The 19,606-nt window shown below is 41.4% G+C and overlaps 1 protein-coding gene across 2 annotated transcripts in view; it reads left to right on the forward strand.

Moving 5' to 3' along the window:
* The first annotated feature begins 246 nt into the window (after positions 1 to 246).
* LOC118559655 (aryl hydrocarbon receptor nuclear translocator 2-like) overlaps positions 247 to 19,606 on the forward strand; it is a 70,256-nt gene continuing 50,896 nt past the window's right edge. For both annotated transcript variants that reach the window (XM_036130303.1, XM_036130304.1), the window contains exon 1: positions 247 to 504. In XM_036130303.1, the coding sequence (XP_035986196.1) occupies positions 474 to 504 (31 nt within the window). In that variant the 5' untranslated portion in view covers positions 247 to 473. The remainder of the gene's footprint in view (positions 505 to 19,606) is intronic.

Here is a 19,606-nt window from a genome sequence, read left to right on the forward strand (position 1 = left end):
GTTGTGGCCTGAAATGATCGCTGACCAGTGGAAGAAGCAATGGTATGAGAGAAGGAAGAAACGCTACAGCTGAAATATGTTGGCAGGCACAAGCAAACAAAGATCCACTTTCTAAATGTTGTAACGCAGCATAACTGCACGGCTCGCTGTTTAACATTCAATTATTAATGCAAAACTAAAGTCTCGCGGTGTTACGTTTCAGACATCTTGCATTTTAATAAGTCTAGTCTGAGATATTGCTGTTGTTGGAACATTTACTCTTGTTCTCATTTCCTACAAAGAAGCGTTTGTCTAAGGTCCCGATCTTTTTCCTCCGCATCAACGGATGTGAAGTGAGAAGCTGGAACGAGCTTCACGTTCCCATTCCACGGAGTGCAGACGTTTTTTTTTTGCGCGGGGGGGCGGGGGGCTTTCGCGTCGTATTGTGCGTCATCTCCATCGCTTTCATCTATTTTGATCCGGTTTGTGACAACATGGCGACTCCCGCAGCGGTGAACCCGTCCGGTAAGGCTTTTTCTGGGTGTATTTCTGACTGTAAGCGGGACGGGTGAAGCTGGAACGGGGGCGCCGAGAGCGACAGGCCGCTGCAGCCTGGCCCCGTTCAGCATCCACCCCCTTCCCCCACTCAGACACGGTCACGCCGTTAACGTTCCTCACTGCTTCAAAGCGAGAAAAAAGATCGGTGGCGGTGGCTTTGTGAGTTCCTTGTGGTTGTATTCGTCATCCTGCTGGTTTTAGAGAAGCGCAGGCTGAGTGTGTGGTGGTTGCTGCTCGTGTTTTCAGTCCGGCCATACAAAGCTCCGCGTAGCGCTCGAGCTTTGTCCTTCCCACCATCTGCAGGCAGTTACGGGAACACTTGTTTCCATCCGAATCTCAGGGAGAAGGGGCGGCTAGTGTTCCTGTTTGGTTGCTCAAACATTAAGAATCCGGCGATAGGCAACCCACAGAAATGGTCTTTAAACACCAGAGAGTCTGGGATTATCCGCCGGAACAGTTACCAGGGGCGATTCTAACCTTTAGGATCCCCCCCCCCCCCCCCCCTCAGTCAGCAGCTGACAGGGACTCTTGACTGTATTGAAATGCTGTTTAAACCTATTTCATAGATGTTCCAGCTGAACCAGCAATATTGATGTTTACATATCATCAAACTTCCACATGGACTACAGTGGAACTCCTCTGCATTTAAGACCAGCGTGTTTCTCAATCAGAAAATCATCACAGATTAGAATCCACAGATTCGTAGATTCCCTACTCTGCACCTTCTTGTATGAACCGATGTGACGAGTGAATTTCTCCATTGTGAGATCAATAAAGACTATCTTATCTTATCTTATCTTATTATTTTAACCAAAACAGATATTTTCAGCTGTAGAGAAAGAGTCATGGTGTGGTTCACAGCAATGGCAGCAGGAGGGGGCCTAACTCAGGCTCAAGTGAGCAGGAAGACCTGAAAGCTGGTCCAGAATAGGCTGATTGTAAGTTATGGCTAATCACTTAGAAAACATTATTAAAAATGTCATTATGTTTACAAAATGACAATAAAAAATCTTGATTCTTAGATTCACCCAGCAACGAATGAGTTGGAGGTTTACTCTGATAAGCATCAGCAGGGTCCTTTGAGGAACAGCGTAGACTAGAGGGACTCTCACCAGATACACAGGTAGACCTAAAAGCTCTGGCTGTGATAGAAAACCATAGAAACCCTCTCTGGGAGCTTCTAGATTTGCTGGACTTGCATCAAGATGTGAAAATTAGTTGGAGCTTGGTTCGGTGAAAATCAAAGCATTTATTCCTGCAGTAGCTAAAAATATTAAACGGTCATTTAGATCACCACATTATTTTTCATTCCTGCAGCTGGTCCATTTCTCTGCTGACAGAAAAAGGTTTTGTGTAATAAGAAATTGTGAAAATACAATACATCTACACAGTAAGTTCAAAAATGAGCCTCCCTACTTTTTTTGTGCTGATACAAAACATTCAGCTCCGGGTTGATTTTCAATTCAATTCAATTCAATTTTATTTATATAGCGCCAAATCATGAAACATGTCATCTCAAGGCACTTTACAAAGTCAAGTTCAATCATATTATACAGATTGGGTCAGATTATACAGATTGGTCAAAAATGTCCTATGTAAGGAAACCAGTTGATTGCATCAAAGTCCCGACAAGCAGCATTCACTCCTGGGGAACCGTAGAGCCACAGGGAGAGTCATCTGCATTGTACATGGCTTTGCTGCAATCCCTCATACTGAGCAAGCATGAAGCGACAGTGGGAAGAAAAACCACCCATTAACGGGAAAAAAAAAACCTCCGGCAGAACCGGGCTCAGTATGAACGGTCATCTGCCTCGACCGACTGGGGTTACAGAAGACAGAACAGAGACACAACAAGAGAAACAAAAAAGCACAGAAGCACACATTGATCTAGTAATCTGTTCTACATTAGATGGTAGTAGCGGGTGAGCCGTCTTCTCTGGATGATGTCACAGTTAACAGAACGCCAGACCAGGTGTACCTACTATGAAGAGAAAAGAGAGAGAACAGAAAGTTAAAGCAGAAATGACAACACATAATGCATAATTGAAGAACAGTAGAACTCAATATAGTGAGAAAATTAGATCCTGATATACTCCACTAACCTAAGCCTATAGCAGTAAAACTATAAAGGTAGCTGAGAGTAACATGAGCCACTAGTTATAATTTTTGTCAAAAAGAAAAGTTTTAAGCCTAGTCTTAAAAGTAGACAGGGTGTCTGCCTCACGGACCAAAACTGGGAGTTGGTTCCACAGGAGAGGAGCCTGATAGCTAAAGGATCTGCCTCCCATTCTACTTTTAGAGACTCTAGGAACCACCAGCAGACCTGCGGTCTGAGAGCGAAGTGCTCTGTTAGGAACATACGGGGTAATCAGAGCTCTGATATATGATGGAGCTTGATTATTAAGGGCTTTATACGTTAGAAGAAGAATTTTAAATTCTATTCTTGATTTAAGGAGCAGTAATAAAAAGAATGCAAAGAACTATCACAGATTAATTCATTCCTTTATTTTTCTGAACAAAATGTAGTATATAAACTAATTAAACAAAGATTTAGTTTTATTCAAAATAAAACCTAGATACCATTTTATTTATACAGCATTAGTAACTGAAATAGTACTGATAAGACAAAAGATGAGGGTCCAAGGAAGGTCCAGGATGATGTTCTATGTTATATTTTCCGTTTTCTGTGGTTTGTTTCAACTTAGTTTGAGCTTCTTGTTTGATATTTGCTGAATCATCAAATCACTATAATATCTCTGGACAAGCCTTTGAACTGTGACCCCCCCCCCCCCTCCCCACACACCAGGGGTGACAGTAGCTTGATGAATATCCAGTGTGACCGTTTCAGTGCAAAGTGGTCAAATTCTGCTAAAAGTGCAAATTTGGTTATTTAACATGCAGTATGGTACACAATAGTTGCTAATATTTTTTGTAATTATTTGGTGTGTCCCAAAGATGGAACTTGGATTAGCACTGCCCCCAAATGACAAGTTTAAAGTTCAAATAGAAAGGAGTGCATCACGTTTTGGGCAGCCTCTGTTAACGTGGAACATTAGTCCAGAGAATAAGGTGAGCTTAGATTTGTGTACATGTTGTGCACAAACTACTCTTTCCCCTGTAGTTTTAAGTTCAGCTCATTAATCTGTCAAAATATGTCCTCAACAAAAGCAAAGTCACAAAGCCAGTTCTGGCCCCTCAGCTCAGGAAATTTATCGATCGGAAAAATATTTTCAGCATTCATTGTCCACTTTTCTTTTAACTCTTCTTACGTGTGAAGAAGTGTTAATAATACCCCTAACAAAGGCTAATGTGGTTGGCGTGTGCCACTTATTGGAAAACGCGGGCATTGCAGGAAAAATGCTAAATGAATGAGATTTGATCTTTTTTAATCAGACAAGTTGGGCGGGCCGGATAAAAAGCCTTAGGGGCCATCCATGTATGGCCCGAGGACCGTAGTTTGCCCATGCTTGTCTTATTGCCACAAGTATGGCGCAGTACCTTCTGGATCATTCGAATAAATCATCATTCATCAGACAGCCATGACACGCCAAGCGTATTTTTTTATGAATGGAGAAATGCTAATAATAAATCTTTTATTTATTAAAGAGTCCTATTCATGTGCAGTGACTAAAGGCTCAATTCTTGGCCCCTTCTCCTCCCGTCCCATTGGGGCCAGTCATAAGAAAACAGGGTTTTGCCAACTGCCCGGTTCGTCCATCCCAAAAACCACTACTGCCTTTTAAGTCAGTATCTGACACAGATCTGGGTGTAAGACTTGAGAATAATCTTAACTTTGATGCTCATTAAAATCTGTGGTTCGGTCCAGCTTTTTCAAACTGAGACAGATGACTAGAGATTTTAATCTATGCTTTAATGACAACTTGCTTAGATTCCTGCACTGTACTGTACTCTGGGCTAATAAAACTCTATAGGCTTGACTGCAGCTAGACATTCAGTCTAGGTGGAAATTATACACACACACATGATTCTCTGGTGCTGCCACTGGTCCACAGTAGTAAAAGACAGCATTACTGCATGTTACATAGTGTTGGTTTCTGGGTATTGATTCTCTGCTGAAGTGTGTGAACGGTACCATAGTCGGCAGTGCATGAGGTTTGGAAATGACACCTCAGTCATTTTGAATATGTTACAACACATAGAGAGTGTTAAAAGAATAACAAGCAAAAAAATAAAGAGCAAGAGCAAATTGGTGTAGATATTCAATTCAAGGGATGAGGAAAAGTACAAACTTATAGTTCCCCATCCCTTTACCACAATGATCTGTTACAGATTACATGAAGAAACTTTGAAATAATGTCAAACAAGTTATACGTTTACAAATCATTTTTGACTACTCTCATTTAATAATAATATAGATAATGTTTTAAGTATGATTGCCTTTTATATCGTTAGTGTGTTTTAGGTAATCAGCCTCGTTAATTATTCTTACTACTCATTTTTAAATAAGTCTGAAAAAATTAATCAGATTAATTGTAATTAATTGATCATTTAGATAATCATCAACTAATTTAGTAATTGAATAATTGTTAAATGGAGTACACAAATTCTATATCTCGCCCTTTGCTTGAAGAACAACCCACTCAGAGCAGTAGTTAAGCCAAAACTGCACTAATATATTTTAACCCCTTTTCCTTGCAAAGTTTGCCTCATGGAGTTAAAATCTAGAGCTTTATGAGGGTGTTTTTGCCTCAGCCTTGGTGAGAATGATGATGAGGACGTTTGACCACCACAAAATCACAGGTCTACGTTTGATTACAGCAAATGTATTTCTATAGTTTATAGGATATAAACTCTTCCATACCCCCAAAGCACGTAGATGTAATGAACTAGTTAAGTTGCTTAGCAGTGTTCAGTCTCTACTAGGAAGCCACTGCACACCTATCTGTGGCGCAGAGTGACTATGACACTGCGCATCCTCGCTGATCCTAGCTTGGACCAGTATCAGCTCGCCGTCACACATAAAACAGTTAAATGTGCCGAGAAAAATGTAGCAAGTGTGTACAAATGTGTCCCGTGCATGTCCACAGACTCAAGTATGCGTGAGTATGTGGTAGACTTTCAGTAGGAGGCAGCAAGAATCACCTCTGGAATCATTCCAAACACTTGTCATTATCATGGAGTTATTGTGAATGTTTACACTTAATATTCATGCTAACCCCCTTACTGCACTTTAAAAATTTGATAATTGAAAACATGATTTGTTGCTAAACCAGTATATTTAATTTTTGCTGATCACATGAAGCAACCCTTTCAATTTTATTTGGAAAGGGGTAGTGTTTCATAATAATAATAATAATGTATGTTTTTTATAATCCACATTACATCTTGTTTACATATCAAATTGCCACAATTAAGAACGTAAAAAGACAAAGTTTAAATAAATAAAAGTATAATCAGAAGTGGCTGAAATAGTTAGGTTCAAATCTTGAAGTCTGAAATCTTTAAGTTTACCCTTTATGGATATCTCTCCTGGATTTCATAAATGCAGTTAATTAAAAAAAATAGAATTTTTCCTTTGAACTTAACGTCAAGTTGTATTTTCGGATATACATGCTTATATTCTTGCATATCATACTTGCCGGTAGAAAGGAGCTTATCACAGCCGCATAAAAGAAAATCAACAATATGATGAAAACATTAAAGCAAAAAGAGTTCTAGTATCGGAATAGTATTGGTATCGGTAGACACCCACATTCTGGTATTGGAATCGGATCGGAAGTCTAAAAATGTGGATCAGTGCATCTCTACTCATAACCTTGATGAACTGACTGCACAAATGAGATTTGGAGGTGTACTTTCTCAGCTAAAAATATTTTTAAACTACAGCAAACAGGTTTAAATCTGCGGCAACCTGGCTTTCACTTAGCTCATTCAGAAAATATTTCCACACCTACCAGGAGGCTCACACATATGGAAGCTCATCCTTCTAGGCACATTCCAAGTCAGATGCAAATCCATGACCCATCCATCACTGTCCTGAGTCATTAGAGGCTATTGCTTGGTGTGAGTGGAATACTACATTTTGTCATAAATTAGGGGTATAGCTTAGATTTCAGGGATTGTTTTTAACTGTGGTGGTGTAACAAAATTATAATGATCAACTACGTCGCTGTTGTTAAAATGCGATTTAAATGCAACATACCTTAAGATTACCTTATGAAGTAATGTACGAATTATTATTCACTGCCTGGTTCCACAATGCATCAAATTTTACAAAAAAGATTTTAATCAGAGGCACACACATTGAACAAGGTGAATAAGTAATTCAAGCTGTGTGGTAATCGGGGAATTATTTTAGTGTAACTATTTCAGAGAAAAAAAGAGATGTTAGATTGAAAACTATATTTACATAATATTTATATCCCACCAGAAACTTTGAGCAATGCGCTCTACATTTGCAATGGGAAGCGGGAGCAGGTCTCCTCTCTGCTCTCTTTGCTCTGACGGCACGCAGGGCTTTCAGGGTGAGGCAGCTGCCTGTGGCTGTGAGGCAGCGCTGAGGGGGGCTGCAAGTTCTAGCAGCCGTGGATCCCTCGTCAAAGACTGGTGCTTTCATGTGAAGTTGCTAAAGCGCCAAAAACACAGGTCACTAGATTAGCCTCTAGTCGTTTTGTTTTTGGGGGGGGTGTTGCTAGAGGGTTCAGAAAAGTCCCCATATACAGCGACACAGTTGCTAAGTTGACTGTCGTCTCTAGTTTTCCTTCACTACTGAAAGCAGCGCCGTGTAGTAGCCTCCAGTAGCTTCAGACACTGCCAGCTTCACAGACAGACCGGAGCCGGAGGGGCTGGTTTTTCAAAATAAGGTACATTTTAACCTTTCATGATATTGAAGTTCATTTTAAACTGATTATGATTAGAAACAGTAACAACGCTATATCTAGGCATAGAGTTATACTGCGAAAGCAGTAAGGCTCCGCTTGTGAAAGTAAAATCTGTTGGGCTCTTTTTGGCATTAAGACAACAATTCTTATTGCCACATTGCCAGACAGGACACACATAAAAAAAAAATTTAAATAAAAAAATGCAGCCCTTAATGCAATCTTTAAACAAATAAACTTGTTAAAAACAGCAGCTTAAAGCTCTTTCTCAACACTTTAGGAGACTTTATCTTGAACATGTAACGTATATGTATAACTATATTATTTTAAAATTAAAATAAATAAATAAATTGTTAAAACAAATAGCAACTTCTGTTTTAACACTTTTGGAGAGTTTAGTTTGAACATTGACCATAACAAATATGTATTATACTCCCCTTCAGTGTTCGCATCGTACTTGGCATCTAACACAATAAAGCTAGTTAAAGGAGTTAATTGGGGGAGTTTTATGTTGGAAGTGTTCCCTCCTCTGGCCACGACTTGCAGGTCGGGCAACCATCCTCCTCCAACCCGCTTCCAACCGTCTTCTTTGGGTAGCCAAAGTACTCCCGTACAGCCGACTTTATTCTTTTAGAAGGGGGAAATGTTTGGGGCGTTTTCCTCCTCCTGCCAGTATACCTGCAGAATTAGCAGCTAGGGGTGGTTATGTGACCCTGCAGCAGCAGCAGCTGCACGAGAGCCAGGGAATCTTACCAGTTTCTGTCTGACGAGATTTATATTTTTAAAGAGCGCTTATACCACAGGAACGGTATTAAAGAAAATTTCAGCAGTTTTGTAACTGTGACTCTTTAATACCGCAGTATACCTGGAAACAGGTAACCGGCCCAAATCCAGTTATATCATATGCTTTACATTGTTTTAACATATTTTTTTATTCATTCTGAAGGTGTGGCGATGTTTATTTTGGTGTAGCGGGGCACCACGATCAATTACATATAGCAGAAACCCTGGATTTGTAAAATCATCTCAATACTGATCCTTACTCCTCCAAGTGGCGGTCTGTTTAGCCTTGCTGCACACAACCAAGCCCTAGGCTTTTTGAAAAGTCCTACCCTCAGACTATTGGGCACCTTTTCCTACTAATCAGTTAAATGAAAAAATAGTCAACAGATTAACTTACTTGGAGTCTCCGAAAAGAACATTTTGGTCTCTCTTGGTCTTATGTAGATATCTTTATGTTTTGGTCATATTTTCAAGCTGTACAGTTTTGTTAGTTTTCTATAGGGCTGGACGATAATTCAATAACAATGTATATCGATCGGTAGACGTGTGGCGCGATAGAAAAAAAAAGTGTTGATAAAAATTTGATAAACAGTTTTCCTTTCTTCCTTTCAGCCTATCATATTAGTTCATGCTATAGTCACTTCTTCCTCTTGACCAATCGTAATCGCGGACCCAGGCACGCCGTCACAAAGCGCCGCCCTCTCAAAGCACAACACAGAGCACGTGAATATGTCGCAGCAAGTAGCGGCGGAGGAAACGGTCCCAAAACGGGGTTTTACTAGTTCGCCAGTCTGACAGAAATAAACCAGTGATTTGTAAAATTTGCAAGGAACCGGTAAAAACAAAGTCTGGTAATCTCAACCAACTTGTTTCATTACGTAAGCCGCTCAGCCGCTCACTCCCGCAGCAGCGCGAGCTGTGTCAGCCCTGCGTGGCTCTGCGTCCTTGGAGGAATCTTCTGGAAGTTCTTCCAGAACAAAGCAGGTATAGCAGCTAAACTGGGCTCCCTTCTCTGTGATAAAATGAAAAAGCGTCCAAGCAGCATAAGGACATCACGCATGCAGTAAAATGCTTCATAGTGATGGATATGCTGCCGTTGTCTGCAGCTGAAAAACCTGGCTTCAAACAATTACTCGCCACACTTGATCCGCGATATAAAGTTCCGGGACGCAAGTTTTTTCTCTAACAGCGCTCCCTAAATTGTGCAACTAGTGCATGGAATCAGTGCAAAATGAGCTGCAATCTGCGTCCTCCTTACACGCCACAACCTCGGACCTCAGCCCTGCGTCAGCCTCTCAATTATGAAACCTGAGAAGTAACTAGTTTACTATTCCCACCTAAATAGGCTATTTTATTTATTTATTTGGTATATTTATTTTGGTCATGTTAGTGGTCTCTTTAGTTTATTCTTTGTCAGCATTTAATAACATAACTCAGGTCTCTTAAGTTATTTTTCTTTAAAAAAAATTCTGTTATGGTTAAAAAAGTAGGTTAAATAAAGATTTAATTGGAATTTTGTGTTTGTGTTCTTTATTAAAATTAAATCATTTAGCAATATCATAAAATGTCCAGGCAGAGCTGCACATAAAATATGGTTTTAAATATTTTCGATAATTATCGATATCGATCAATATGCTTTTTTTTTTTAATCGATAAGCTTTTTTTCTATATCGTCCAGCCCTAGTTCTCTATTATGTTTTTTGAGCAATGGAATTGCTAAACAAGGTCATGGACTTTTTTTTGCATGGCTTGGAAATTCTGCAAATCTGCCATTGTTTAGTTTTTTGCCATGATTTTGTAGTCCAAGCTCAAGGATACCGAATCTTCAAGTGGATAAGTGAAAATGTTCAGGTTTTTTTGGCGCAAAACCCATACAATTAATTCCACCAACCCCCAGCATACTACAAAAATTACCAAAGGTGTGGAGTGGAATGCTCTGCAACTTGGAGGGGGGCAGGGTGTGAAGTGTCTCCTTTAAATTTAAAGGGACCACACCAAATTGAGTTGCTCTCAGACTCACCTGAGAACAGGGGCAAAATAGGATTTCAGACATGGGCGTAGGTTTGCATAGGGACCATAGGGACATGTCCCTACCAATAATTTGATGTGAATAACATGTTTCTAATTTACAATCCAACTTTGTTGCTGCAGTGGCTTCTTTTCCTCTCGCAGCTCCGCTGCCTGACGGCTGCTGCTGCCGCTCGGTCTGTCCTGTTCCTTTAAATCTGCAGCACATGTGACTGTGCTATGTGCTATTTAACTCCACTCTCATTGGTTGTTCTGCCTTATGTTCCGACTCCCCTCTTCCTGATTGGCTGTTTTCTAGTGCCTGCATGTGCGCGTCTTGGAGCACGAGATTTAAGTTTCATTCGTACTGGGATACTGCCGTTACTACGATTAATACTAGGGTACGAAAATGGTCCCAATTAAAAAAGCTAACTAGTAGCTGCACTAAAATAGGTGAAAGCTGTTGAGCGCAGTTCTGTAAAGAAGCAGGAGAGAGTTTTGATTTGTAGAACTTGAGAAATGTGAGTAACCAACGTTAGCATCTCAAAATAGCATTTAATTCTGAAGTACAGTATAATACATTTTTTCAACAAAAACCTAATGTCTTTTATAAAAGTATTCTGTATCAGGCAGGAGTTCTGAAGACTGCTGGAAAGATGGAAAAGCAAAGACTGCAGGCTATTAAAAATTCAGATTCTTAGTCACAGCCGTCTGAAAAGAAAAGGTGAAGGTTTCCCTTTTACCAATATTTTGTTGCTTTCATTTATTGTCGACCATTTGAGGCAGTTCAGGTATAAAAATCTGTGTATCTTTCGTTCTTTCTATTTTCAATTGCAAATCAAAAAAACGAAAAATAAAAAATGGACTGGTTATGTTGTTTTTTGTTTCTTATGCTTAAACCAAAAACAAAAAAAGAATTGTTTTTTCATATTTCAATTCTAAGCTCAGATCGAAAATACGAAATGGAAAAACGGACAGCAAGGCAGAATTTGATTTTAATATTTAATCGGTACAGTTTACGTGACCCGGAAATAGCTGTTTGCGACTTCAGTAAAGTTAGAAAGATATTCACAGATTCGGCAACATGTGCGCCGCGAGCAGGCTTATTTCATGCAAACAGGATTAGATCGCAGCTTTATAAGTGGAGGAGATAGGGAAGTCTGTTGTAGCCATGTCCATTTTTACGACTGCAACCTGTTGCAGAAGGTGCAAAAATAGTTTTTCGAATTAATCGCGTATTGCGCAATAGACAGGATCCTTTAGCGCAGCGCGACAGTGTAATTGTAGAGAGATTTGTATTGGTGGCTGTTATAAACAGACAAACACACCATTTAACAGTGGCTTTTAAAGAGGAAAAAGTGGTGTTAGAGCCATAAATAGAAAATATTTAAGTTATTTGTATGATAGTTTGCTTTTTATTTTTATCATATTCAGTAAGATTTGTTCAGGCCATTTTATTGTGAAGTAAAATAGTTTCGCTTTGAAAGGCTTGCTTCCTGTCGAGCCGTATATTGTATTAGAAAAGACTATGGATGGATTATCTAGACACAGAGCAATACAGTTTTACCGTGTAAACTTTGTATGACTTGGAAAAGGAAGAACTTCATTTTTTATAGAGAAATAATTGTTTTTGTTAAAAATTCCCATTTTGCACGCGTCCTTTACTTCCAGTGTCTAAGGAATGACACCAAAATTTGGATCTCTTGACATAACAAGTATCGTTTTAAAATAAAGTATAATAATTAAAGGCTACCATTTTGTAGAATATTCTTGTACTTCACTTTTACTTGTCCCCATGTTCTAGTGGGTCCCGTGGAAGCTCTGATATAAAAGAACAAAGTAAATATGAAATTATTAAAAAGCAAAAATTCATACTGTAGAAAGTGATAGAAACATCTACCATGGACAGTATTTACACATTAATTTGTCTGCTGCTGTTTGCCAGCCCTCTCTCCTGGCTTTAGCAGACTTTGAGGTGTTACCTGTCGTTTTAATTAATGACTCAAATTCAGCATAACCTTCCATTAAAAGCTCGTGTTCTGCTTGGGAGAAAAACTGTGGGCGTTCTTTGGCCATGCTGAACAGCCAATCGCAGCGTTGCTGATCATTGTTTCTACTATCGACACATTTCCCCTTTTAAACAAACGCATGAACGCGCAGTTATCTCAGATAACTCAATCCAGCCATACTAATCATAAACAACAGGTGTGTTCGAAGGTGTGTACGGACCCCAGGGGTCCGTTCTTCGTACGTTGCTTAAAACATCCGAGATCATATGAAACATCCAAGAGTATTTCATCCGGCTAATCATGATCCGGCTAATTGGGTTCTTCGAACACACCTGTTCTTTTATTAGTATCGCTGGATTGAGTTATCTGAGATAACTGCGCGTTCATGCGTTTGTTTAAAAGGGGAAATGTGTCGATAGATACAATAGACAAATTAAATGCGTAAATACTGTCCATGGTAGATGTTTCTATCACTTTCTAAAGTATGTATTTTTGCATTTTAATAATTTCATATTTACTTTGTTCTTTTATGTCAGAGCCTCCACGGGAGCCACTAGAACATGGGGAAAAAAGTGAAGTACAAGAATATTCTACAAAATGGTAGCCTTTAAGTATTAAACTGTATTTTAAAAAGCAACTTCTTCCTCTTTTGTTAAAAGCCACTGTTGAATGATGTGTTTGTTTATAACAGCCACCAATAAGAAGGCTGGGGGGAAAAAACTGGTTATTTTTACTTTTGTTGCATGAGGCATGTTTCACCCTTTTTTAAATTTTTTTTTTTTAGTGCCATCCGTTTCCTATATATAAACGGCTTCTTCAACAAAAATTTTGTATTTTGACCTGAAAAAAAAAAACACAAATTAAGTAGAAAAATTGGACTCCACAACGTGAAAAAGAGAAACATTGCACTAGAGATCGAGTTGCTTCAAAAGGACGTTCAGAGTAAGTTCTAATACACCATTTGACAGTATTGCTGACTTTACATAACTATCTCTTATTGCAGACAAAAGATGACTTGCTGGCTTTTCTTTATAAATAATTGTTTAAATAAAATGACAGGAACTAAGCATTATTTGTTTCGTCTTTTATTAAACATTAAAAAATGGTGTTCCACAATTCTGTTCCGTCCTCTGCCACTAGGTGGTCCAAGTGCACTGGCTGGACAGACTTCTCTATCTCCTTCGCTTATACAGCTGTGATCTAACCTTGTTTACATGAACTAAGCCTGCTCACGAGCAGGTTCAAGCTTGCGCACATGTTGCTATGACAACAAGTGCAGGATGAGTTTCGAAGAACCAAATGATCCAAGATCATGCCAAATCGTCAACAATCAAATCCAGCTAACTGAGTTAGCGACGTACGAAGAACGGACCCCAGGGAGTCAAAAATCCAAAAGCAAACAAAAACAGAATATTGCAGGAGGAGACTCACCCATAAACTCAACAGGACGACCTGGCACTGATGTCTGGTCTCAACAGTTTATATGGAGGAGGAAGCAGGTGAAACCGGTGAGAGGTGATTGCAGCAGTGGAGTAGGGCAGGTGTGCAGGGTAAGTAAATAGATCAGACATCAGTGCTGATGCTCAACACAAGAACAGATCAGACAAACCTAAAAAGCTGACAAGACAACTACACCCGATTTGATAAGAAACAAAACAACCCTGAAGTACAAACCTAAAACAGAAAATAAAGCTAAGACTAAAACTGGTGACAAAACAGGATAAACTAACAGTAAACAAGAACCTAGACAAGACAAAACTCGAAGCAACCAGAGAACCTAAAGCAGGAGGGCAAAATAACTTAAACATAAACCAGAACAGGACCCAGAACATTACAAATATAGGCCTTTACATATCTTAAAGTTTAATCTGCTGTTCTTTAATGTTCTTACTAGTATATACCAATAGTATATTAATATGTTCTCATTTGAATGATGAAATGGACAACCACTCATGTAACAATTCAGTCTTGGTGTCACCAATCTTACTCAAAGTACAGTATTGGTACCTCCATGCTCCTTATGTATTAAGATTTACTGCACATTTAAACATTGACAACTTACTATTGTTAGGGAAATAATTAGTTGTCTGAGGGGATGTGGGTAAGGAGAAGCTGTTATCTACACTTCAGATATATGATGTAAGAAATGTGTTTGGAATGTTAAGATAAATAACATGAAATGGGCTACACAGTTACTACAGCCCAGTTGTACATTTGTTGAAATTTGTAGTTAATATTTGAAGTTCTGTCAGTGTAATTTACACTTTTAGTTCCAGTGCAGATACAATACATGCATTTGCAATCTCTTGAATGTATCATTTTGTTCTTTTATGATACAGAGAGAGTATGTTAGATTAAAAAAAATAGGGTGTGGTTTACCTCAGCGCATTTCTATATCTTCAAAAGAAAATACAGGATAAATCTACAGACACCAGACATATTTTGACTATATTGGATTAAATAGGCATATATTTACTGTCTGTCTCTGTCACTGGTGAATTCAAATGCAAACCTTTTCAAAATGGAAAAAAAAGTCGTAATTCGACATTCATCAGAGCCGGTGATGCTTTAAACATAGACAAACAGCATCTAGTGTATTTAGCACTTATAAAATTTGGAGAAATGTAGCAAAAAATGTTACTTTTCTCTTTAGACCATACAAAATGTGCACTGACGCTCAAGTCAAGCATCAAAAAATAGGAGCATGCGTATTGCGTAAGACCAATGAAAATTTGGACCAATTGGTTAGAGTTTTGTTCCTACTCTCACCCATAGACATTATATATATTCACCCCCCTCTGTCCCTCCAGCTCTGGGGGAATCACCTTGTATAAAGGTTGTCCCCACTGATTGGTTGTCCCCCCAAAACAAATGTCCCCACTTTTGTTTTGTGTTTATCTGACTAACTTTTGTTGCTTTGCTAGCCAATTTGTGCCAACCACTGATCTCTATTTATTCACTGGATTGCTGATTGGCCATTTGTAGTACACGTCGCTGTGAAGCCAGTAGCCGCCATATTGGTACTCCCTATTTTCCTCCAGTAACTAGGGAATACGTGCGCTGCAACATTGAACAACAATGATTTTTTCATGTTTGGGGGGGGGGAGCCTTAAAACTTTTAAAATTGTCAAATGCCATATACTTTTATGTTATGTACTAAAAAATTCAAGTACTGAGAAAGTCATGAAATATTTTGCATGTTATTTATATATACACACACACACACATATAAAAACTCTCTCTCCTATCTGTTGCTGGCCCTGTCCTCCTCATTTGAATCGGTTTATATATATAGTCATCCTGAACCGATTCCAGTGAGGAGGACAAGGCCAGCAACAGATAGGAGAGGGAGTTTTCAATCCTCCACAATCCGCCATGGACAACGAGCATTAGGCCACAGAGCCTCATCTGCTGGAAAAATAAGAGAGGCAATGCCCTGCTCCACAGCTGGCATCTGACCCAAGCCGACCCTGTGCACCCCATGCATGGCCGGCAAGGCCCTACCATCCAACGTCAGACGCTAAAAATCCCTGGTATCCAACCAAAAGGCATGCAGCTCCCAAATATATTGCAGCGAAGGAGGAACCACAAAAGCGTTGTTGGACTTACTGCGCCAAAAGAAGGCTCTAGAAACTGCTGACTGGACGTATTGAACATCCAACTGCAAGCGAGCAAGGGCCATCCTGATGGTGGCTGTCACTGACTCCTTTATTACATAAACCATCGGGGAGGACCAAGTCAAGGAAACTGTTGTTCTTGACTCAACAGCTTCTGACCTGGGCACTTTTCCGCCTTTCAGTCTGATCTTTTCACCTCTCCTGAGGGTTCTTTAGGAGGAGCACAGAGTTCTCTTGGTAGCCCTCTTCTGGCCGGCAAGGACTTGGCTTCCTTTGCTATACGTCTCCCTTCTAGCAGAGATCCTCTTTCCCAGATGGGGACCTGGGTTTTTCACCCCAACCCGGTCTGACTCTAGCTCTGGGTTTTTTAAATAAGTAAATCATGATTTATTGTTTCAATGCTCTTTTTCATACCAACATCTATTTTCTTATTTGCAACAGCAAACCCAGTAGTTATTGTTACCCCCAGAAAGTGGGGTAATCCTGGTGGCAGTTGTGTTCGGGGGTGCGGGAGGTGCGTGGGTCAATACCATAACTAGGATTGTCATTTATAAACTACTAATTCTAAGTCATGAGAACACTTTCATTTTTGATGTGATGTTATTAGACTTTGCCACAATATGTAGTTATAAAAGCAATACTTGATTTTTGTTTATTAAAATCCAAATTAGATACACGCTGTCCCTTTAAAAAATAGGTCCTATTTATGCCAAATTTGGTGTTTATACCATGATTATTTTGGTATATTAACTTAATCTGCTGCTAACCAGAGTTGAGCAGGTAGATTACAGTGTTTGACAGATGCGTGAGACACTTCTGCTTTTCCAACTTAAATACACCCATCGAAATCCTGACCAACCACAGAACAATAGTGTCAGGACTCAGCCAGCAGGACCGTGTAGCTTGCTGCCGGTTCTGCTGCACTTGTTTCCTTCCACAGGTGTTTGGTGTTGACCAAGGGGGCGGAGCCCACACACCTGCGGATGGTTGAGCAGCACCAGACAGCTCCATTTAAACAGCTCACAGACAGCAGGAAGATGCCAGAGTGTTACCGTCGTGGTTCCTCTGCGTGTTTCGAAGTCCTCCTCCTGTGTCAGACTCCTCAAGGACATTCACTCGTGCTGGCTCCTGTTCTGGACTCCTCCGTGTTCCTCTCAAGTCAGTTCCTCATCCTCGGACCCCCACCTCCTTCAGACGTCTACTGGTCTCTCCCGCTGTTCTGGACCCTGGATATCCTAGTGCTGCTCGGACCCACCTCTGCCTCCGCTCTCTGGTCTCCCAGACACCTGTGGCTCCACCTAACAAGCGCTGAGCCTCACTGCCTCCTCCCCGGTCTGGTTTCCCTGCTAAGTGGTAAGCTTACGTCCAGCAGCACCCTCCCCTCGTTTCCCTTCTGTAGCTAATCCATCTCTCCTTCCCCTAGATTGATCCGGTTCCCCGTCCTCCTGGTTCTCGTTCCGATCCTGTTCGGCGTAGTCTGGCCGTTTCCAGTTACCTTACTAAATAAACCTTTTTCTATATCTACCTTGTTTGTCGAGTGTATTCTGCATGTGGGCGAAACATCTCAAGCCGAACATGACAGAAGAACACTCTGGCCAAACAACTCCCACAGATACACTCGGGCAAACAGTAACAGCACAACAAGATCAGATTCGGGGGTTAGAAGCCGCGGTAGTGGGCTTACAAGGACAGCTGCAGGGTTTAGCCACCCAGCTTAATCAGCTCGTGGGTTTGGTTAGTACTAACCTTCAACCAGCCCCTTCCGCGTCCTCCAGCTCCTCCCCCGAACCGAGGTCAGCAGATACGTCCCCGCCTGTAAGTGAGTCTTCCTCGCCGTCCCCGGAAAAGTTCTCTGGGGAGGCTGGAGAATGTGGTGGTTTTCTTTTTCAATGTTCCCTTGTGTTTAATCGGTCCCCACGTACTTTTTCACATGACTATGCTAAGATATCATTTATCTTACGGCTTTTAACGGGCCGAGCACTGAGGTGGGCTGAGTCCCGTTTTCCGGACTGTCAGCAGTTCGGTTGCACTTTCGACAATTTTATTACAGAGTTTAAAACAGTCTTTGCTGCTGAATCAGATGAGGCTCAGGATTCCCAACGACTACTTACCTTACGTCAGCGGGGCAGACGAGTAGCGGACTACGCTATTGAGTTCCGTACCGTGGCGGCGGCTGCTGGCTGGGAACAGCGAGCACTTACGTCTGTTTTTCTCCAGTCCTTAGATGAGTCCCTTAAGGACGAACTCGCGCGTGTTGAGCGGCCCGACACTTTGAATGATTTCATCGCTCTGGCGGTCAGATTGGACAACCGTTTACGGGCGCGCAGTAAGAGCCGCCTCGAGCGACCGCCAGTTTTTCGACCGGCTCTTAACGAGCGAACCCCCACCAGATCCGCTGTAGCGCCTCCCTCACCACCGGAGCCTATGCAGTTGGGCCGCGTTCGTCTTACGCCCGACGAGAGGCAACAACGAATGAGCTCTCGGCTCTGCCTGTATTGTGCTTCTCCTGCTCATTTCATTAAAGAGTGCCCCGATCGGCCAAAAGAACAGGTCCGTCGGTTATAGAGGAGAGCCCAACGGACCCACACCAGTTATCTCCTCCACGCCTTTGTTTGCCTGCCGTGGTCGTTTCTGGCCGAGATACGTTTAAGATGTCAGCTTTAATTGATTCAGGTTGTGACTTCAACCTAGTAGATAGAGCATTCGTTCAACAGGCCGGAATCGAAACGGTTGCCCTTAGCTCACCCCTCCAGGTTTCTGCCCTGGATGGGGGAGATCTTCCGAAGATCACTCACAAAACAGTTCCATTAGAACTCGTAGTTTCTGGTAATCACCATGAACGTGTTTCGTTCCTCATTTTTCCTGTTAAGCAGGCACCCGTGGTTCTAGGTTTCCCGTGGCTTCAACATCATAACCCGCAGATCAATTGGGCCGGCCGTAGGGTAGAGACCTGGTCACCTAATTGTCACGCTAATTGTTTACAGTCGGCTGTTCCGTCGCCTCAGACCCCCGCTCTGCCCTGTGCTCAGGTAGACCCCGATGTTTTTAAGTTAGTTCCGAGACAATATCACGACCTGGGGCAGGTCTTTAGTAAGGAGCAGGCTAGTTCTCTTCCCCCGCACCGCCCGTATGACTGTGCAATTGACCTCCTGCCCGGTGCTCCGTTGCCATCCAGCCGCCTGTATAACATTTCCCAGAGCGAACGCCTAGCTTTAGAGAAATATGTTAAGGAGTCCCTAGCCGCAGGGCTTATACGCACCTCGTCTTCTCCGCTAGGGGCAGGATTTTTCTTTGTGGGTAAAAAGGATGGTTCCCTTCGGCCCTGCATAGACTACCGTGGCTTAAATGCCATCACTGTTAAGAATAAGTACCCTCTCCCGCTCCTCTCCTCCGCATTAGAACCAGTTCAATCAGCCACCATCTTTACTAAGCTGGACTTACGTAATGCTTACCACTTAGTGCGGATCCGCCGGGGAGATGAGTGGAAGACTGCATTCAAGACACCACTTGGACATTTTGAGTACCAGGTCATGCCATTCGGCCTGTGCAATGCTCCTGCTGTCTTCCAAGCCCTGGTAAACGATGTTCTGAGAGATTTCCTCAATGTTTTCGTTTTTGTCTATTTGGATGATATTTTGATTTACTCCCGTGACCCATCAGAACATCACAAGCACGTCCGACAAGTCCTCCAGCGTCTCCTCGAAAACAGACTCTTCGTCAAAGCCGAGAAGTGTGAGTTCCATAAATCCTCCGTCACCTTCCTTGGACTCATCCTGGAGGGGGGCCAAGTGCGATCTGACCCCGAGAAGATCCG

This window comes from Fundulus heteroclitus, unplaced genomic scaffold, assembly GCF_011125445.2.
Source record: "Fundulus heteroclitus isolate FHET01 unplaced genomic scaffold, MU-UCD_Fhet_4.1 scaffold_330, whole genome shotgun sequence".
Lineage (NCBI taxonomy): Eukaryota > Metazoa > Chordata > Actinopteri > Cyprinodontiformes > Fundulidae > Fundulus > Fundulus heteroclitus.